The sequence below is a fragment of the Paroedura picta genome, chromosome 2 (genome assembly GCF_049243985.1).
Source record: "Paroedura picta isolate Pp20150507F chromosome 2, Ppicta_v3.0, whole genome shotgun sequence".
NCBI lineage: Eukaryota > Metazoa > Chordata > Lepidosauria > Squamata > Gekkonidae > Paroedura > Paroedura picta.
The window spans coordinates 52,351,072-52,374,075 of NC_135370.1; the positions used below are offsets into that span (position 1 = coordinate 52,351,072).

Sequence of the window (23,004 nt, forward strand, 5' to 3'; positions counted from 1 at the left end):
CACTTGCACATGGAAATGCACTTTTAATAGTGGCTGTAGAAGTTTGAATATATGAAAGATGATCCTAGTAACCAAGAGCAAAAGTAGGTCTTGTCTACCCCAAACTGGAAATAGGATTATAGTTGGGAAGATATTGAACTTGGTGAGCAGCTATGGCTAACTGCCCTGTGCTCTGTATGACCTCATGCTGCTGGGCTTTCGAGTTCTCAGCTAAGTCTGCCATCAGAGCACTGATTTTGTAAGTATGAGCCAAGGGAGTAGGTTGAGTTGAGTCTCAGAGACATTGCTGGTGACCTCCAGTGACATGCATAGGTGTTTGCACCACTTATGTATGGGATGTTGGTGATGGGAATGGAGATAAAATTACCTTCATGTCAAAATGAATAATAGGGCACAAGGCAAGCAGGTATATTCTGTAACTCCTTCTCAAGAACTGGATTCGGCATTTAGAGTTGTCCAAACTAGCCCTAGCATCACTGCGTCTAAGTAGGAATGCATTGCTGATTGTCACATACGGGCGTATTCTACCAATCAAAGTTGTGGAACAGGGATATTGAGCCTTTCTTTAAGTTTACGTTGTAAAGACAGGGAAATTTTATTTATTTATTTAATCGATTTCTACACCACCCGTCTTGGAATGGGGAACAACAAGCGTCCATTGTACACAATAAAACAGTTTGGCAATGAAGTCTGTAAACTTGAAAATCACAGTTAAAAATACTAGGAATTGCCAGATTTATCAGCATCAACAATAAATGTATAGACCTGTGTGAATCTAATTTACAGCGTGTGTGCTTAATGGGTATGAAAGTCTAAAACAGTTCATTCAGTCACGTGAATTTGGGTCATTCTATTTGTACCAATTATAGGCAGATACTGGTTGTAATGGAAAAAGCATATGACCCACTAGACTATTGTAATGTATCTGACATCTTTCTGTGTTGATTATTTAGAAGAGATGAACACTTAATGAATGTTGGTGTGTATCCCCCTCCATTTTTGCTAGCTTGTTTTAGGGTATGTAGAAAAATGCACCCCTCATTAACATTTCTTAATGTTGATAAAGTTGGATAAGAATAATGTTAACTGCAGTTTAAATGTACTCTTATTTTGTGAGATAACATGCTAATGATGTAGCTGCTTTAATTTGACTTTAGCAGACAGTTTAAATATAGGCTTCTCTTACAGAGACAAAAGTTGCAATTCAAAGCTCTTTGGTGGTCTAAAAACAGCTTAATTCTCCACTCGCATGGTAATAAGTACTAATCCAGCTTATGCAGTGATTGTAGTATATCATGTTTGTGAAAGATTGCCTAACTAGGCTTTCTCTGGATTTTATGTTAATTTCTTTTTAAAAATTAAACGTGAAACCTTATAACATCTTTATGCTGAGATAAACTGTTCAATTTAACTTGTGCTCAAGCGGCAGCTGTCAGGAATTATCATGTTCTCAGTGTTCTTGCTATCACCTTGCGTCCTTACCTCCCAGAAAGACTCTGTGGAATGATAAAGCTCACCTTGTTAGGATTTATTACTGAAAAATAACCTGAGGTAAAATGCAAGTTTATGTCACACGGAATGACAGCTGACATATATTTATGTCAAGAGCTACATTATAATAACAAACTTTCCGTCCTTTCCCTGGTGCCAGGGTGTTAAGTGGAAGTGTTCTTCTCCATATCCTCCAGTGCTCTACTCAGGAGTCCATTAGACACACAGTTCCTCTGTGCCTATGATTACCGTAACATGTACTGTCAGACACTGTTTAAGTTTTAAGCTGTGGCTCCATAGAGGTAAGAAAGCGACTTGCAGGGCAGCTCTAGGTATTACAGTGGGGAAGTTTTAAAAGAATTGTAGCTATGGAACTATAGTTGTCTGGGGGTTGCTTATAGGTGAGATAAGAAAAGCAGAATTGAACAAATGAATGATCACAAAGTCTTACAGAAATAGTTTGTTCACTGCCATCAGGTTACAATTCAAAGTTTTTTGACAGAACGGTGGGAAAGGGATCACTACATAGAAATGCAGCAGTGCCCCTTTTGCCCCAAGGCCGATAGTGATACCATAAGTGATCCCTCTGTTGATTAGGCCCTATCTCAGTAGCTTTGGGTAGTTTGCCAAGCAGAGAAGAGGGATCAAGTGAGACAGACCCTAGAGCAGGGGTAGTCAACCTGTGGTCCTCCAGATGTTCATGGACTACAATTCCCGTGAGCCTTTGCTGGCAGGGGCTCATGGGAATTGTAGTCCACGAACATCTGGAGGACCACAGGTTGACTACCCTTGCCCTAGAGTATAAAGGCATGTGGAATGGGGTCCTTGCAGTGGATTTTCCTTGGAAGAAAGCATTGTGATGTGAGGACTCATGGCTAGAAATGAGAGAAAGCACTTAAGCCATTGCCAAATGTTTTTTCAAGGCAATATAAGGGTGGTGGTTGCAGCTGAGGTAGACCACAGTGTGGGAGATGAGCAAGGTGGTCTTCTGTATAGTGTGCTGTAGCAACTGCTGTAGCATGACTCCACTTATTTTTCTGTGGGACAAGCCATTCAGATAACATGGTGCTGCTTGTAAAGAGATTGTTTAGAACCATGTCCTAAATAAAGGATTGTATAACAAATGCCTAATATAGGAAGCAAGAATCTTCTTAAATCATGATTTGCTTCCATCATTAGGGTGGAGAGCTGGCTTGTTTTTGTGTCAGTGCTAGAGACGGAAGGAAGCGTTAAACTGAAGAGTTATGTGTTTTACCTGATCTGAAGAAGGTTTTCTCTGCCAAATTAAAATTGTGACTTATTGTGCTGTCCGTTTTGCATTAAGTACTAGTTTAATTGCCTTTAGTTGCATTTTCATGTAGTGAGATTTACTTTGCCAGTGGCATTAGTCCTTTTATCCTGTAATAAGAAGGAAAATAGCCAGTCCTCCTGATTCTGCTCACAGTAACGTGGTAATAGATGGGATGAAATGAGCAGAACGACAAAGGCTGGTGGAGAATATTTAATAAAAAAAGGAGAAGGAAATCTGAGCGTGAAAAATAAAGACTACACTAGGTATGTCTATTACATAAATCAAAAGGTTTTATGTCATAACATGAACATGTGCTACACCAGCTCATATATTGAATTTCAGTAGTTGGTTGCATAAAGAAGTAAAGTGTAATGAAACTGGCAAGCAGCGTATTCCCAAGTCAGCCTTATCTTTGTTCCATTTGTCCTTCAGACGCAGCTTTTCTTGCATTTTTCAATAAAACCCATCCAGCTTTTTTTATTATTATTTTGCATCTCTCTGTAACTGAGCTGAAGAAACCAATGAGATTCAGAGCATTTCTAGCTGAGTTCTTAGCAACTGTTTTTCAAGAGATCAAAACTTGGGATGCTGCTACATAGTATTAAGGCTTAGCCACTGATGTGTCCCTATAGGGGTTGTGTTTCTCTTGTGGGGAGATGTGGTGGAGGGATGGGGTGAAGGGTGACACTTTTCAGCAGGCTTGTAGACAGTAAATACTGCTTCCCTTGTTTCTTAGGATCCTCTTTGCAAGCTCGGTGCTTAACCTGGCTGAACTCATTGCCCTTCGGCCTGACCTTGGCAAATTGAAAAAGGTCTTTTACTTCCACGAGAACCAATTGATATATCCTGTCCAGAAATGTCAAGAAAGGGACTTCCAGTATGGATACAACCAGATTCTTTCATGGTAAGGTGCATCTATCACACCCTTGTGTTTAGTTGTTTTGCATTCTTTTATCAAAATTCCTTTAGAGTCTGTGTGTTTAAATGAAAATACAAGGGCCGCTACACAGAAGCCATAATTGGTGGCGAGGCAGATGCATATGCATGCAGTTGTGGGAGAGTATCAAGTTTCTTAGTATACATAGGTAGCAGAATAAAAAACACAGAGAAGAATACCTAGATGCTGGAACTCTGGTAAATTGCACTAATTTTCAGTTATGTACCTCATTCACACTACGCCCAAGATACTTTTGCTTTGAAAGCACTTAACAGAGGGGCAGTTAATCAGCACTGGCTTAGCAATAGCTTTTATTGCATCCAGCTGAAATTAAAATGGAGGTTTTCAAGGGAGTAAACAAAAATTAAAATGTACTGCATCAGTGTTTTTTTTTAGGGAGGGAGGGTAGTAAACACACCAGATAAATTCTTACGTTTCTTTCATTGCATATTCACAAATTGTGCAGTGGTAAAACACCGAGACATTTAAAAGGCTGTGGCCCTTTATTGTTACTTAAAACAAACATATTTTTCCAAATATAAGTTAATGAAAGAAGTTAATAACAGCTATGCTGAAAAGCTTTGTGATTAGGCATCGTACAACTCTAAAGAGAAACTGCAAATTTGAATTGGCTTGAATTGAAATAAATTCATTTACTTGGTCTATTCCATATATTTGTTATTAGGAGAATTATTATAAGCATAAATTGAGCATTTTAAAGCTAGATGTATAACATCTGCAACTTGCTTTATAACTCAAATGAAAGACAAATAATGATCCTTATATAGTTGAGTGGGTTTTTTGTAGCTCTAGTTCTGCTTCCGTTTGCAAAATGTTTGTTTTTGTAGTAGCAATATTCTGAAAATATAATGAAATGGCTGTGCCTTAAAATGGTTCTTAAAAATAAATGGCTGCCTATATAAAATACTCCTCTGAGTTTCAACTGAAAGTTGCACATAGTGCATGACTTCTCTTTAAACAAAATACTATGACTTTAGTTTGAAATGCTGTCATTTTTCCTCATTGATTCCTCATTCCATTGACTTTGTTTTGATCCCCAGAATTTGTTGTTGACTCTACAAAAATGGTAGGACCTATTTGCCTTTATCTGGTGACAATAATTATGTTATAGTGGGGATTTCAACATCTTCAAGGGTGATGGAGGACAAAACCTCATGCAGAAGCCTGCTTATGCACCTGGACAAGTACTGGAGGAACAGAGAGGGCAGCATGCTCATACTTATTTTTGAAAGGGGATTGTTGCTATTGGATAGGATTCTACCAACGTTTCCATGATCATGCTTGCTGCATTGCAGATTCCATTTTACGTGGCTTTTAACTACACGGGCCAAGCAATCCCTGTTGGGAAATCCAGTATGATCCAATCCTAAACAGGACAGAGAAAAGGGGAATTAGGGTATCTAGACTCAGAACAGGTTCTCTCCCCACCCCCAGTTGTTTTCATTTGAGATACTAAGTGGCGTGTGTATATTTTTACTGTTCTGTTGATTGAATTCTGGCAATCTTATGCTAACTATAGTGTCTCAAGATCAGGGGTAGTCAAACTGCGGCCCTCCAGATGTCCATGGACTACAATTCCCAGGAGCCCCTGCCAGCAGTCGCTGGCAGGGGCTCCTGGGAATTGTAGTCCATGGACATCTGGAGGGCCGCAGTTTGACTACCCCTGCTCAAGATCCTGGAAGCTATTGTAAAAGCAAAACAAGCAAGCAGAGTGCGTGTGTATTTTTGTCATTAACTGTGTGACAGAAACAAACATGAACTTTTTAGGCCTCCCCTTCCCACTATTTGATTCCTTTTGTCCCCACCTATTACTTTAGACACTAAAGAAATGGGTTGGCTCAATGGTTGTTTTAGCTGAAAGAAAACATGCTGTTAAAGAACAACATGTTAGGAAGAATGTGAGGTTTTGGGAAATGGTTCCACTTCAGTTGTCTAGCTGAAAAGTGCTAGCATTCTCTTCTGCTGTGTTCTTACTGCTGCTGCTGACTCCTGCTGAGTTTGTGGGCAGTGTCAGTTTTCTTACGAGAATCGCTAGGCTGAATGACTTTAGCCCTGGGCCGACAATCCAACTGGGTATGTTTTGAGGGGGAGCTTGGATCAGCAGGTTTGCTAGACCTACCCTTAACTGCCGAGTGCTAATCCTGACTTCTGCACAGACGACCAATATGCTGAAGTCAGAGGAAAGACCAGAGGTAATATGTACAATCTGACTGTGCTGCACAGGCTGCAAATAAGACTTCTTAAACTCTGCTCTATGTGCCCTGCCTTCAGGGGTGGGATGGGTAGCAACTAGTGACAGAGCCATTTCTGTCGTGGCAATACCCCTCTGAAGGTGCTTTCTCACTTGAGACTCGCCTGGCATCTACTTTGCTTTCTTTTAGGCCAAAGGCGTCTTTTAACCAGGCTTTTAATTAGGGGTTATATCTTACCAACCTTTCAATATTCTGCTACTTTGAGTTAATAGTTTTTATGTTCCTTATGTCCAGTGCCTTTTTCTTAGTGGCTTGTTTTTATATTATTACATTGTTTTACTTGTAAGCTTCCTAAGACAGCACTCTGAAACTGCAGCATGTCCTCTATGTATATCCTATCCCAGTTACAGTAAAAGAATGGAAGGAGGGTTGATGCAGAAAGCCTGCGTTGAATGCTTTGCACTCCAGATCTGTTCTTGCTGCTGTCAGTCTACTGAAGAGTTTAGGACATGGTTTCTCTTTGGTACTCACCACCACAGTCATGGTGGCGGCAATACACTTGGAGCGGAAAGCATACTGGACAGGCTATCTGATCTAACCCTGCCCTTCTTTCCACCCAAACAATGGGTGGTGGATGGTTCACCACCTCTTCCTCTTCCCCCTTTGTCTTCTTTCTTCTCGTCTGATATAACCACCTTTCTCCCCCTTATTTGCTACCACTCTCTTTCCCTTGCTTACCTGCAGCAGCTACCTCTGCTGCTTCCTCCCCCATTTGTCATTGTTGTTATTAATGTCTCCTCTTCTAGTTATCTTTCTATAGTCACCTGCAACAATATTTGTTGAGTTGCTAGGCAACCTTTGAAAAGGCAATTGAGATCTTGTTAAATAGATCTCATTTTGCGAGATCTACATATTATTTTGTCCAAGTGTTGCAGGGTAATCCCCATTAATTATTTTTCCATTCTAGGATTTTTCTTGCAAACTTGATGATGATGATGAAATATACCCCAATTAATACATCAGTACCCCATTATATGAGTTTTCTGTCTGCACTATGGAGCCATTATTCAGAAGTACTGATTCCTATTAATATATACATTATTTAAAGCATTTGGTCAACCACTGCTATAATGAAGGGTATGCCTAAAGTCAAATGAGAATATGTGGATATGTCTGAATTAATTTTGAATTTAAATAAATCTATTCAAATATTTCTGACGTCTGTATATGAACATATGAATCTGCCTTATACTGAATTTGACCCTTGGTCCATCAAAGTCAGGATTGTCTACTCACTGGCAGTGGCTCTCCAATATCTCTGGCCGAGGAATCTACCACATTACCAATTGCCAGATATTTTAACAGGAGATAGCATGGATTGAACCCGGAACCTTCTGCATGCCAAGCTCTACCACTGGGAAAGCTAGTGTAATGTTATGGTTCTGTACGTAAATAAAAAAGTGTCAATACATCTCAAATTTCTTAATTTCTTTGTTTTAATTAGTTTGGTGGCTGACGTTGTGGTGTTCAACTCTGCTTATAATATGGAGTCATTTCTAACATCAATTGGAAAATTCATGAAGCTGATACCTGACTATAGACCCAAGTGTCTGGAACAATTAATCAGACCCAAATGCCAAGTCCTGTATTTTCCAGTGAAGTTTCCTGATGTGAGGAGGTATGTAGCTTTTAATTTCCTTCTCTGTTTTGTATCATATGTTGTTCTAGTTCAGCTTAATTTGGTGAGTGTTATTTGTAGTTATTTGTCAATCAATTAAAGAGATGTACATGGGAAAGTTGGTTAAGGTTACTGAACCATTCAGGAATCAACTAATATAAAATTAAATACCTACAAATAAACAGTGCCACTTTTGACAGTAGTCACAATATATTTTGAAGACATGATTCCGGTTTAGTTATTTAAACGATGTTCAGTTCTACATGCCATAGGAAAGAATAGTACCCAGAACCTTGTGCAGAGATGTAATTACAATTGCCTATGACATGGGCAATTTTGCTACTTCACTAAATGGCAGTGATCCTGTGGCAGTTATGTGGCAGAATTACCCTCTTCTTCCCAGTCAGATGAAAAAGACACAATGCCAATGACCCGGATAATTGGTAGGACTGTTGTGGAGGGGTGGGTGGGAGGTTGAGAGTATGTCCCGCTTTGGGTGGCTGTCTGGGATGGGAGAGGGTTAGGGAGTTTTTTCCCATTTGGTTGCGTTGTTGAGAGATTGTTGAATGGATTTTATGGGGGTTTATGGTTTTATTGTATACCGACTCAAGAGGTGGTGGTATAGCGATCTAATAAACCAATCAACAAACAAATAAATAAGATGGGGATGGGACAGAGCAGTTCATTGGGATGGGGATGGGACAGAGCAAGCAGGAATGGGGAGAGGCCCAGGAGAGGCTATAGATCCCAGCAATCTGGGGACATGGGAGATACGGTGGTGGCAGAAGGGGTATTGGAAGAAGGGGTCAAAGATACAAGAATGCCCTTCTACCTTTGGTCTCATCCTGAGAGATGCAGTGGGTAAGGCTAAGAGAAAAAACCCGGCTCCAACACTGATGTACAATGCCAGGTCTATCCATAACAAGACCATGACTCTACAAACTTACATTGCAGAATTAGTGAGATATAGTGGTCAAGAGCAGCAGCCTCTAGCCTGGAGAGCCAGGTTTGATTCCCCACTCTTCCACATGCAGCCAGCTGGGTGAACTTGGGCTAGTCAGTCTTATTAGAGCTTTTTTCACAGAGCAGTTCTGTCAGAACTCAGCCCCACCTAACTCACAGGGGAAAGTAAGGGAAGCCAATTGTAAGCCATTTTGAGACACTTTGAAAAGCAGGGTATAAAAACCAGTTCTTCTTCATAAGGTAGACCTGGCATGCATTTCTGAGACCTAGGTGAGGGCAGACGAAACTGTTGCCCTGAAAGAGCTGGCCCCACCACCAGGCTACTTGGTCAACCATCATTCTTGGATCATGGGTTGAGGGGGAGGGGTGACTTTGCTGATCAGGAGCTGTTCTCCTTCAGGGCAATTCCCATATCATGAAAAAACAAATGTGTAGGCTTGGGGTGGCAGTTGAGAAATTGGCCATCTGGCTGGTGTACTGACTGCCTACTGCAGCAGCAGATGCCCTTCCAAATCTACCAGAGGCAATCCAACAAGAATGCTTTTGAAGGCTTATGACATGGCAGTGAAAACCATAAAGAAGGGGGGAGTACTTCAGGCTTCCATTGCATCTACTAGCTCATACCCATCTCAGTTATCTCAGTTACCTCCGTTATTTAGAATAATTCGATCACTTATGACCCCAAAAGAAGGACATTCAAATTGTACACAATTGGCTCTTAGCTATTAGGCTTCCGTGAGCTTTTTTGCAGATAAAACCTTGCTGCCCCACTGCAACCTTTCCCCAAACATTGAGACAGTAAATGACTGTCTTTGACTGTCTCCAGGGGTGATTTTTGATAGTTTCAGTTGTCTCACTCAGACTAATGTAGATAGAGTGCTATCTTCAGTGAGTCCAACCTGTGCCCCCTGCATCTCCGCCTCATGTGATAGTGGGTGACAGGAGGATTGAAAAACCTCTCTGGGAGATCGTGATCCTGCCCCTATCATCCGGGACATTCCCAGGGAGCTTAAAGGAGGCAATGCTTTGACCTTTACTGAGGAAAATCAGTTGACCACTGGACTCCACTGGAACCCAATTACTGTCCAGTTTCTCATTTAGCACTTCTGGGTAAGGCGATTGAGCAGGCTGCTGCATATTAATTGCAAGCATTCCTAGATGAAGCATCACTCTTGGATTCATTCCAGTCTGGTTTCCACTGGGGCCATGGTGTGGAAATTGCTTTGGTGGGCCTTATGGATGACCTCCAAAGACATCTGCACCAAGGTGGGTCAGCACTGCTGGTGTTATTAGATCTCATGGCAGCACTTGACATAGTTGATGATGAGCATCTGACTTGCTGCCTTGGTGATATGGGAATACAGGAGTATGGGGATACAGGCATTACAGTAGCTGACCTCTTTTCTTCAAGGTTGGAGACAGAGTGCACCTATCAGGGAAGAGCAGTCATGTTACTGTCCACTCCCTGTTGGGGTGTCACAGGGTGCTATTCCCTCCCTGACATTAACATCTGCATGCACCCTCTTGCACAGCTGGTCTGGGGGCATGGGCTGAAGTGTCAGCAGTATGCTGATGACACCCAGCTCTACCCATTGATGGGTAGCCAGCCAAATACATTCCCAATTTCATTAGCCAGATGGCTGGAGGCTGTGGTAGGATGGCTGTGGCAGAGCTGCCTAAAACTCAATCCTTAGAAGACCGAGGTCCAGTGGCTGTGGAAGAAGGGACCAGAAGAGAAAGTGTGCCTCCCCTGCCTTGGTGGAATGCTATTAACAGTTTTGCACACCATCAACAGCTTGATGCCTCGCTATCAATGGAGGTACATGTTACAAACATTGCTCACCAGGCTATATTTACTATTTGTGCCAGGTGAAGCTACTAGCACCCTGTAAGACTTAGCTGCAGTGATCTATGCAACAGTTACCTCCAGATTGGATTACTAGAACTCACTCTATGCAGGGCTACTGCCCTGATCCTGAGGTTACAGCTGGTGCAAATGCAGCAGCACATGTCCTTATGAGGACCCTATGGAGGGCTTATATTTGACCAGCCCTTCAATCAGGTTCAAGATTTCAATACTTTTTTTTTTTTTTTTAGATTTATTTCCCGCCACTCCTCGTAGGCTCGTGGCGGATAACAATAGTCTTTGTCCCCATTAAAATACCCATTAAAAGACTTTAAAACAACTCATCATGGCGGAAAAAACACCCAGTATTCCCACCCCCTGCTAACAGAGCGGCAGGGAGGATGGGGAGAAGATACAACCTATTAGACCCAGGGGGGGGGGGGTGGGATGCTGGCTCTCATTCGCTGATCCCGGCCTCAACCAAAAACCTGGCGGAAGAGCTCCATCTTGCAGGCCCTGCGGAAAGCTGGTAAATCTTGCAGGGCCTGCAGCTAACTCGGGAGCTCATTCCACCAGGTAGGGGCCAAGATCGAAAAGGCCCTGGCCCCAGTCGAGGCCAGGCGCACTTCTCTAGGTTTGGGAACGACCAGGAAGTTCTCCCCTGCGGAGCGTAGAGCCCTGCAGGGGGTATAGGGCGACAGGCGGTCCCTCAGGTATGGGGGTCCCAACCTGTGTAAGGCCTTGAAGGTCAAAACCAGAACCTTGAACCTGATCCGGACAGCAATCGGCAACCAGTGACCTTCAAGGCCCTTTGTTGTCTGGGCCATGCATATCTTAGGGATCGTCTCTCCCTATATGTTCCCTGGAAGCCGTTCTACTCTGCAAACACCAATGAATTCAGCAGCCTTGCATCAGCTAAATGTGTTTTTAAAAAAACAACAACAACACCTTAGCCCTTTAAAACCTTTAAAATAAAACATTGTACTGCAAAAGCACAGCGTAGTGGTTCTTAAACTTATTTACTTGAAAAGAGAAGTGTCTCCCCCCCCCCCCGTATAGCGTGCACACTTAAAAATGTGGCACATTTTGTCTTTAAGTATCTTGTGTTTAGAATCTTGCTGTTGCTGTCTCTCAATACAAATAAATAAATAAACACCACCACAAGAGGCCAGGGAATCATGCTTCCCAAGGTAACAACAAACGCTGAATCACTGTGCGATTTTAACCAGCTTTTTTTTTTTCAGATTGTTGCTGCTATTTTTTCTCCCTGAACAAGATCATGTGTTAAATAAATGTTGAATGCACCTGTGGCAATTGAATACAGTTTATTAATTTAGTCTGTATTACTCCAGTGAAATCTAGCTTAATGGAAATGGAGGAGAAAAAGGTTAAGAAATATCATGGCCAAACTTCGATTCATAAAGCAAGCTCTTAGCCCAGAGTGTTTTTCAAGTTATTTTCAAATGGTAATTTGCTTTATCCAAACCAAACTCATACAGTGTAAGTAAGTGATTATTTGCATGACTGACAGTCATTTGAATGCCTGCAGTCTTTTAAAATGCATAATTTTGCAGAGATTGGGGAGGGGAGCTATGAACAGTCAAATAACCAAGGTGATTTTTTTTTCTCCTTGCTTTGACCTCCTTTTAGTTATTTGCCATAATACGATTTTCATTTGTACACATGGAAGAGACAAGCTTAAAAAAACAAAACAAAAGTGGTAACTATTTAGAGTATGACATGATTTGTGAAAATATTCTTAAGTTTTTAAGTTAATATTGTGACTATGAAGCAGAGGAAAAATACATTAATGCATCCTGTTTGACCCTAGAATAAGTCATAATAGGGGCAGCACATACCATTTCACTTTGGAAATTGTGGCTGGTTGTAGCTTTTCTCTTTTTTTTAGAAGAAAGAAGGTGCACCCATGCTCTAAAACACTGAAGCTGTGTAAATCCAGATAGAACTCTAAAACTTGAAAATGCTGCGAAATGCAGTAATAATGTTTATTTTGCAGTAGAGTTGCTATGAACTGGGATTTTTATAGCATTCAAATGAGGTTTTAAGGATGTAATTCACTTTGGTTGTAACTGAAGATCTATCCTAGTACCAAAGTTGTATTTTCTTCAGCATTTTTATTTGTTTTCAGGTACTGAGAGGAGAAGCATGTGAAATTAATTCTAAATTATTTCAGCATTGTTAAGCTCAACCTCATTCTCCCCTCCCCCCTTGCACAATGTTTATAACAGTGATAACAGTGGAGAGAGCCCTATGCCAATGTAGCAGTATCTCAGGGTTTACTATGTACAGAGATGCATTGAGCAAGTCCCCGCGATGAAAGTCCTTAGTCCTTTTCAGCTGTTAGATTTCTGGCACTGTGGTCACCCATACCGAGAGAAGGGTACTACATGGAGTACCCCTAGAAGGGGTACATATAAAAAATCAGAGATCCGGTTGCCCCATTGTTGTGTACCATGAAAAATCTCCCCAATATAGGTAAATTCAGAGCTTTGGCAATGCCCCCCACTCCCCCCCCCGAAAAACCCAATCCCAAACCTCTCAGTAGTTTATTTCAGGATCACAGCATCATAGGAGCCCTGTGAAGCTTAAGACAAAACCTCAGGGATCAATAAGCAACCATTGAGGCACATTCTCCCCCCCCCCCCCATTCAAGTTCTCTCAGAACAGCTTGTATCTTCATCAGCTACCACCTCTAGGCTGGAAAGAAACAGCTGAAATATCTGGAGGTCTGATAGAAGGCCATCTGGCCCAGAGCATGGGAATGGAAAAGTGGGGGTGGGGATAGGGGGGTGAGTGGAGCAACTCTCTGTGGAGAGTTCTGGGACTCTGGTCAAGCAAGTCATAGCTACCTGATACCCCTCCCAAGAAAAGTGGCAAACATATTTATTGGGCAAATAAGGTGGGGTACATCCTCCTGGTAGGCATGATTGGAGCACCATTCTGAAAGGCACATGCAGTGGAGCAAAGTGAATTTACACCTGTGTTGGCTGAGTGCAGTTTTCTTTCATTGAAGTAGCAGACTGCAGTTTCTATGATAAAATGTGAAACTCCCTGCACAGCAGTCAGATGAAGATAAGTTGCCCATTGTGGCTCCACCTGTGGAAGGAGGGAGGAACTCTTCCGCTGAATAGCATTGCTGAAGCTAGCCTGTTTTCTCTGCAAGAAGCTTTACGCTTGGTGGGAAAACTTGCTACTGTGCTATAAGGAGAGCTAACTCCTTGTGAAGGCACAAAATAGGATGTTTGCTATTTATTATCCTGTATAATAATGCTGTAGCATAAGAACTAGTAGATAATTTGCCATTTCTGGCTTAGTCTTTGAAATAAGCAATTGTATGTGAAAATTCATCATTTCACTATTGGTATTAACTTTTGTAGACAGATGAAAATAGCAAGGTCTGTACACCAGTAAAGCTGGATCTAGTAGGATTGACTGGTAACAGCAGGAGCCAGAAGACTGGTTCTCACAATTAAAAGATTGTTGAGATTCAGAGGTCCTGTGTTTAATTTTGCCAGGGGAGTGAATTGTCTCATTGACCTTTAGTTTTATTTCAGATTGCCATGTTTGCTTAAGTTGAGTATCTTCCACTGGAAGACTGGAACAGGAGCAAGCACAAATGGCAACACACTGGACCATTTTTCTCTGCATATCATCCCCTCACTTTATCCCAAGACCAAGGACAATGTTAAGTCTTCAGGTGCAGCAGGGAGAGATGCGCAGCCAGCCAGATAATTTAAGGAAGTGAGCAAAGATGTGGTCACAAAATGGAAGCCAGGGTCAGTAGCCAGAAATCAGTCACTCACATGCCCAATAAGAGCAAGAAGAAAGTCCATAGTCAAGTTACAGACTGATGGTCAAGACAGGGAAGCAGGGTCTGAGAAGGTAGGAAAAGGCTCTGGAGGTGCAGGTATGGAAGAAATGACGTTGCCAGCATGAATGGGCTTTTGTCCTCACTGCTTTAATGCCTGACTTGCAGCTAATCATCCACAGTTCTGGGAGACCTGATCTTCCTTGAACAATTAGCCATGTGCTCCTCCGCCTTTCCTGCAAAGGAAGCATTGCTTTTGATGTTGTCACTCCCTGGGTTCAGGAGATGAGAGTGGGGAGCCAGCTGCTGCGGGGGCTTCAGCAACAGAGTTGGTGTCCAAAGGCTGGAGATGCTGGGTACTTGGGCCTGGTTGTAGTTCAGGCTCTGGTGCCTCTGATTCTGTGGGCAGTGGCTGAGGCCCAGGGGCTAATCCTGGTAAGATGTGTAGATTTGCCTCTTCTTCCTAGTCAGACAGGGTTTCAGCCGGCTGGCCCCTAGAAGATGTAGCCATGCCAGACCAAACCAGACCAGGCCAAAGCAAGGTTTATGAATTGCCAAGGATTGTATTCATCCGGAGCAGGCTTACTCATCCTGAGGTTTCTTGATGGCCTTGGGAGGGGTGTCCAAATAGGTGGGATACACACACACACACTTATTGGTTGATATGATCATATATAGCCTTGTCAACTCACCAACCCCTCCCAAAATGGCCAATGGTGGGACTGGAGGGGAGGAGCCCCAACTAGACACATACCCAGGTACTCTTCCTAACAATATTCTTCATGATTGTGCCACTCGTGGGGTTTCTCAACAGTAAAAAAGTTGAGAAAGGCTGTTCCAGAGGAATGAACACTTAACATGTGATCTGGCACTGCTGTGTCTCTCTTGAGTTAACAGTTAACAAAGCAGCCCACAAAAATTACCCTCTGATTGCACAAGTCCCTCCTTTCCCTAGGGGCCCTTTGCCAAATAACTTTGGGGAATGGTGGTATTTGGGGTTTCCCCTAATAAAAGAAGATGATTGCGTCAGTTAGCTGTTGAGGTGCTGCATAGATTTTCCTCTGTTGCAGCAGGAGAAGGAGGCTCTCACTACTAAAGAGCCAGCACGGTGAATTAATGGGGAAAACCCCACCTCTTATTGTGTAGGATGGTGTTTCAAGGCTATGCCTGGTGGTTCTGGGTAATAAATCACTGGCCTGATCCTTTGACTCTGAAACTGGAGTTTCCAGGAGGCCAAGAGGCAATTAGAAGCTGGCAAGTAATAAACAAAGCAGAATTAGCTAACCAGGCCACAACAGGTCTAGGAGCTAGGTGTTCCATTCAGGGACTGGGGTTCAAGATCCATAAGCAAGGCAGGTATCAGGAACAATCCTCTCTCTGAAAAAAAATAAACACAGTTTGTAACATGGCACAGCCAGTACTCTGTTCTACCAAGAGTCTTGGAGGACAGAACGGTGGTTTACAACCATTGTTCCCACAAATGTCTCAGCCTGCTTCCCTGCTTTTATCACCCTACTGAAACCCAGCTGTTCTTCATTCCTTGAATCCATGGTCCTGTACCAACTCAGTGTCAGGAGTCAAGTTCAAATGGTGTTGTGCTAATGGGCTTGCGCTCAGGTTCCTTTCCTGAGCTTTAAACCTTACCTTATGCTTGCAATGCTCTGCTGGCTCAGGAGACCACAGAGGTAAGAAACAAACTGATTTCTGTCCCTTCTCCTGCCATAAAGAACAGCCTTCATCACCTGAGCCATCTTTTGCTGGTTCTGCCTCTAAATCCAGATGCTCAGGTGGGCCTTCCACTGGTTCAGATCCTGTTTATTCCCTCAGAGGAAAAGGCAGCTGACTGACTCACAACATCCATTCAAGAAAGTAGTAGTAAAGATGGGGCAGCTGCTTCGGTTTGTGCTAGCATTGGACCCTGTCTCCATCCCTTGGACTATCTAGGGGATTCCAGCTGAAGTGGCAGACCCCTTCCTCCTTGAAGGTCTGATGCAGTGTGCTGGGTCAGTTTCCTTCAGTTGCCCTTCCTGCCCCACTTCACTGTTGGAATCTGCTGGGCTTCTTAGATAGCTTCTAGATAAAGTACTAGACGAATTAATATGTTACTATGTTTTAAGAAGTTCCTTTTAAAGTTTAATCTATGTCCTAAGGCACATAAAATCCATGTTAGACAAATGACAGCCCAGAACAAAAAGGAACAGATGGGAGAACTAGGGTTATAGTGAAAGATAATGAGAGTGTCTTTCATTAAAGCAATTTGTTGGTGTTATATACTGGGCTTGCTTTTAATTTTGAAATGTAGAAAGTCAGTTACCTTTAAAATATGTGTTTTTTTTCTGGGGTTGTAGAATATCAGAAAGATTATATGGAAGGAAGAACATCAGAAAGAAGGAGAAGATTCACCTTTAATGTAATTATGATAGGAAATCCAGCCTGATCCTAGATAGTCCTTGGGGACTAATTGGAGAACTCTCAATTAAAGCAACAGAACAAAATGGTTGCAAAAGTATCAGCAGAGGACAAATCATATAGTGTAGTTCATACACTTGTTGGGCCATCTGGTCTAGTGTATTGTGACTGAAGCGGTTGGTGCAAACTTAAATGGACTTCAAGGAATGGTAGAAGACAGGAAGGCCTGGAGGATCATTGTCCATGGGGTCGCGATGGGTCGGACACGACTTCGCACCTAACAACATTGTGACATGAGAGATTTATTGATTTGATTTGGTGGTTTATATACCACCCTCCCAGACCGGCTCAGGGTGGTGTTCCATTACAGGGTGAGCCCTACCCAAAGGCATCAAATTCAGATAGTGAAGTGAGGCAGTGAGGGCAAGCACAACATCATGGTAACTCAGAACTAGTCCTTGTTTGCTGTGGTAACCCCTCCCATGCTGCCATTGTTGTTCCATATCATATATTCTAACCAACTGCCACAGCCCATCTCCATACAGTGGCTTCAGCATGTCTTAAAACACACGCATGTTTCCTGTACATATGTAGAGGCTTCATTAGTGAGGGGCTGCATTTTCTTGGCCTAGGTAGTTTTCCGAAATAAATGCAGACACAATCAGGAACGTTGAAATGCACACCTGTTGAAACAGGCAAATGGTGAGTATTCTTGTCCTTCTATATTAAGAGGTGATCTCAGTGGCAGTACTCCTTGTGCTGTAGCCTGTTGATTATGGGAAGTTCTGATACACCTTTAGCAGTTTCTCCCTTTTGTTACTCTCCAGAGGTCCCTCTCTTCACTTTTACCATACCCCAAAGATGGTCAATGCATTTTATAATAAACAATTTGTACCTATGGTCTTCATGAGAAAGGCGGGGTTAGATGAGTCACAAATTGGGATCAAGATTGCAGGGAGAAATATCAACAACCTCAGATATGCAGATGATACCACTCAAATGGCAGAAAGCGAACAGGAACTAAAGAGCCAGTTGATGCGGGTGAAGGAGGAGAGTACAAAAGTTGGCTTGAAACTCAACATCAAGAAAACAAAGATCATGGTATCCGGCCCTCTCAATTCCTGGCAAATAGTTGGGGAAGAAATGGAGGTAGTGACAGATTTTATTTTCCTAGGCTCCCAGATCACTGCAGGTGGGGAAATTAAAATACACTTGCTACTGGGGAAGAAAGCTATGACAAATCTAGACAGCATCCTAAAAAGCAGAGACATTACCCTGCCAACAAAAGTGCATCTAGTCAAGGCTATGTATGGCTGTGAAAGCTGCACCATAAGGAAGGCCGAGCATCAAAGAATTGAGGCTTTTGAACTCTGGTGCTGGAGAAGACTCTTGCGAGTCCCTTGGACTGCAAGGCGAACAAACCGGTCAGTCCTAGAGGAGATCAGCCCTGACTGCTCCTTAGAAGGCCAGATCCTGAAGATGAAACGGAAATACTTTGGCCACCTCATGAGAAGGAAGGACTCCCTGGAGAAGAGCCTAATGCTGGGAGCGATTGAGGGCAAAAGAAGAAGGGGACGACAGAGAATGAGGTGGCTGGATGGAGTGACTGAAGCAATCAGTGCAAACTTAAATGGGCTCTGGGGAATGGTAGAGGACAGGAAGGCCTGGAGGATCATTGTCCATGGGGTCGCGATGGGTCGGACACGACTTTGCACCTAACAACAACAACAACCTATGGTCTTTTTTAAAAAATGCCTTTGTGCAAGGTGGCTTGCCATAAAATAGTCTATGAAATCAGCATCATCATATAATGGCAATAAAACTGCAACAACCATCTGATACTTTTTCCAAAAGTGAAGTATTCATCTGAAAAAGAAAGCACTTTCCTTCTGATGTATGACTTGCAATGAAGAGTAGAGGAATTTCACAGGATAGGTGCCATGACACGCAGAAGGCCTTTGCATATATCTTTGCCAGTCCAGGAGATAAAATGTAGAGCAAATCCCCACCCTGTACATCATGGAGAGAGTTGAACTAGGTGACAGAAGGATTTAGATTCAATATTACGCAAACGTGTGGAACAGCTCATAGGCCACTGGTCTATCAAGGCTAGTAGCAGTTGTCCATAATCTCAGTCACACTCTTTCACATTGGCTACTACCTGATCCTTTTAACTAGAGATGCTGCCTATTGAATCTGAGACTTCATGCATATCTTCAATAAACTAATTTCTCTTTTCCTGTTTGGGTCAGAGAAAAATTATTTTTCTTTTTCCTTTACCTAATGCTTAGCAATCAAGACTTTATTTTGGCCCTGCCCTAGCTCCAGAGTATGCATGCTGCAGTTGAATTCGCCTTGCAACCGACTTAACTTTGTTATGTTGTTTACTCGTCAAGTTGCATACAACGCATTCCCGTAAAAGTTGCATTTTGTATTTACAGAGAAATTTCTCTTGAGAGTTCAGGTCTTGTGAAACATTCTTGTTCTACAGCGTAAGCCAATTATTACACTCTGGGGCATTAAAAGTGAAGTATACTGAAGAAAAGAATTTCCCCCCCCCCATTAAAATGCAGTCTATATTGATAAAACAGATTACTAGCATTTGATGAAATGTGAAACTTGGATCTGCCCTTATCACTGAATTGCCAGTAAGTTTATTGTAGCTAGCCTGTGATGCATCTGAGAACCAAGCATTGTACAATACCTTTTGGTTTGTATTCGATTAAATTGTGCTTCATTTAAAATAGTATGTCTATGGTGGGGGGGGAGGCTTCTTCTGTATCTGTGTCTTAAAGCAGCAAAATGTGGTTAGTGGGAATATTAGAAAAGAAAAGCTGTTGTGTTATCAGTTTTGTCACAGTCATTTATCAATCACTATTTTAAACATTGACAAGTGGTAATTTAATAGGGAATGACCCTGTTGGCAGGAAGTTCTAATGACAGATGATGCAGACTCATTTATCATTATGGGGCTGAGCTGGCTTCTTACCTTTCTCAGTATTGCAGCTCATATTTTCCAAGTCTGGGATGTGGGAAGCCACAAAGGGGCAAAACCTATGGGAAAAAACCTGCAGCCACTCCTGTCACTTTCAAATGGCTAACTCTTGCTTCACAGATTCTTCTCCATACACAGGCCTGACTTCTAGAGAACAATTTCAGCACCTGCTGGATTTGTATGTCATGTTGTATATCTAAAAGACTGTCCTGCATGTACGTCATTGGGTCACGCCGAATGCCTGAAGATTTCTGACTTGGCAAGCGCTACTCCCCTGAGCTCTCCCCTGTGTGGGAGTGGAGAAGGAGGCAGGGGCATCCTGCCAAATTGTGGGGAAAATGAGAATACAGGGCATACAAGGAGCATGCCCCAAAGGACTCTATTTCATTGTGTAGCTTCTGGAGGAATTGTTTGTTGGTTTAAAAGATACCTAAAATGCCAAACCACTACATATAAATGTTCTCACAAGGTTAAAATATGTATACAGTGAGATTAAAATGCATATATAGGTTACAATGCATTATAACCAATAATTATAAAATTACAGACTATAACTGGCAAGCTACCATGACATCAGCCCCCCCCCCATCCTGTTTTGAACTCTCACTACAAAGTCTTGAGTCAATGGCAGCCACTTCATTAGTTGGAGGAATGAAGTGCAACCTCTGAGAGAGGGAGGATACTTGACTTTGGGTGAGTGTTCTGTATGATAACTGGAAAGGAATTTAATTTTATATTAGCCCCAATTGGCTGTTAGTCTGCCATGTTTTTAACCCTTTACTTGGGCATTTCTTCACTTGGGTGCACTTTTATTGTGATGTTTTAATTGGTTGACTTGGGCGGTTTAGCTAATTGCTCCTAAAGGTAAAGGTAAAGGTATCCCCTGTGCAAGCACTGGGTCATGTCTGACCCTTGGGGTGACGCCCTCTAGCGTTTTCATGGCAGACTCAATACGGGGTGGTTTGCCAGTGCCTTCCCCAGTCATTACCGTTTTACCCCCCAGCAAGCAAGCTGGATACTCATTTTACCGACCTCGGAAGGATGGAAGGCTGAGTCAACCTTGAGCCGGCTGCTGGGATTGAACTCCCAGCCTCATGGGCAGAGCTTTCAGACGGCTGCCTTACCACTCTGCGCCACAAGAGGCTCTTAATTGCTCCTAAAAACTTCTAAAAAACCATGGAGGTCTGCAACCCACTAACCCCCCCCCCAAAAAAAAATCTAGTATAGGACTGGGAGGAGGGAGCTAGATAACATAGTGAATGCATACTCTCTTAACACTGGAGGGGTCCATCAGATCTTCCTCGCCATGCCGGCTTTAACCATAGACCTGGCGAAATAGCGTTTTGCAGGCCCTGCGGAATGTCAAAAGCTCCTGCAGGGAATTTCCATCCAGCAAACTTCTGAAACTGGAAGGAAGTTGGAGGTGGAGAGCTAACCCCTTGTGAAGCCTTTCCTAGATGAGGGCTGCCTCCTGATTGGGGCTAAGCTACCATAATTCCTGGATGAGGGCCACCACTTATTCATGAGTAAACAATCTCAGGGCAGAGGCATTTCTTCAGCACCCTGGATCCCAGAGGGCTGGCAGGAGGCAATTTCTGGGCTTTCTGCAGCTCCCCACCTCCAGAAGGTGGGCAGAGGCTGCCCCAGCTCCCCCCACCCCATGTCCCTCGTGTTGACAGAGGCCAAGAGGCCAGGGCAACTTATTAGAAGCAGGGCATGCTCTGAGGCTGGCTCCTCTTCTATCCAGGAAACTTTTTAACTGGCAGGAAGTTGGAGGTGGAAAGCTGATCTCGTATTAAGCCCTTCCTGGCTGAGGGCTGCCTCCTGATTGGATCTCAACTACCTGGGTGGGCCATTCCTGGATGAGGACCAATCAGCTAGTGGGTGAGCAGTCCGTTTTGATTTTATAATGTTTACTGATTATTTGATTCCTTTGCCGCCACTCCTAGACCAGCTAGCTGTGGCTCACAACAGCAAAATCATATAAACAGCAAAACATAACCTCCTACCCACCCTAACAATCCCACTTTTCTGCCCTTTCCTAGAGGCTTGGGGTAGATTACAGCAATAAAACAATAATTACTGAATAATTACATACATGAAATACATAATATATAATATGAAAGAAGATAATAAAATATAAAAAGTGTGGCAGAAATGTCCCCGTGGGGATAACAGAACAAGATTGTACTCACAGTTTTAATTGTTTTATTGTTTTAACTTATATTAATTGCCATGATATGGCCTGACATTTTAAAGGCCTTTGGCTGGAAACAAAGTCTATACACATACAAAAGAACAAGATCAAGAGACAGCTTCCCTGAACCAAACTGACTTGCAAGCCCTGTGGAAGCTCAAAATGTCCTGCAGGGCTCTAACCCCATCTGGCAAGGCATTGCACCAGGATGGGGCCACGGTAGAAAAGTCCATTGTCCTCATGGTAGCCAAGCAGATCTCTCGGAGGCCCAGCACCAACAAGTTGCACAGTTATGAGTGCAGTTTATGAAGAGGATTACAGTGAGAGAGCCAGTCTCACAGGATGGTCCCTAAAGGTGAGTACTAGCACCTTGAAGCTGATCCAGAAATAAATAGGTAGCCAGTGTAGCTTCCACAGCACAGAATGAATACGTATATCCCAGGTTACACCAGCCAACAAACTGGTAGCTGCATTCTGAACTACCTGAAGCTTCCGGAGCAGCTTCAAGGGCAGCCCTACATAGAGCCAGTTATAGGAATCTGAGAAGTGACTGTGGCATGGATCACTATAGCAAGGTCGGAACAAGGCATGTAGGGAACTAATTGTGGGCTCACGTTAGATGGTAAAAGGCAGTCCATAAGAGCAAGGTATCCTACCATACCGCCAGACTTGTGATGGAGTCCAGCAATGTAAGCAGAACCCCATCAAGAGCCAGGAGTTGTATATTGACAACAGGTCTGTGCTAACCCAGACTTTGGTCTTAGAAAGATTTGGTTTCAAACAGTTTTCCCTCAACCGGTCCACCACAGCGTCTAGACATTGGAATACTTCACAGAGACCGAACTCTGGCTGATCACCAAGCAGGAGATAGAATTGGGCACCATCGGTGTACCGATAGCATCCCGCCCCTCGGCCTCTGATGAGATCAAGCCTAGATGTGACGGGCCACACATTTCTAATGTTTCTCCATTGTATCCTAAAACATCTCTGTGAAGTAAGTTGGACTGAAAGAGTGCTGGTTCAGTGCTACCCAATGAACAACCTGGGTCTCCCCAAGGCCAGCCTACTACTATAACCATTAGTTTATAGTTACAGGTGAGGTGTGGGTAGAAGATAGATCATGCTTGGCTGGTGATAAACAGCCTGGTGTTTAAT

At 43.0% G+C, this 23,004-nt stretch overlaps 1 protein-coding gene across 13 annotated transcripts in view; it reads left to right on the forward strand.

Annotated features, from left to right (window-relative positions):
- Positions 1 to 23,004, forward strand: part of QTMAN (queuosine-tRNA mannosyltransferase) — a 269,467-nt gene that overhangs the window by 118,263 nt on the left and 128,200 nt on the right. For all 13 annotated transcript variants that reach the window (XM_077320143.1, XM_077320137.1, XM_077320145.1 and 10 more), the window contains 2 exons: positions 3,519 to 3,686; positions 7,437 to 7,610. In XM_077320143.1, coding sequence (XP_077176258.1) covers positions 3,519 to 3,686; positions 7,437 to 7,610 — 342 coding nt within the window. The remainder of the gene's footprint in view (positions 1 to 3,518; positions 3,687 to 7,436; positions 7,611 to 23,004) is intronic.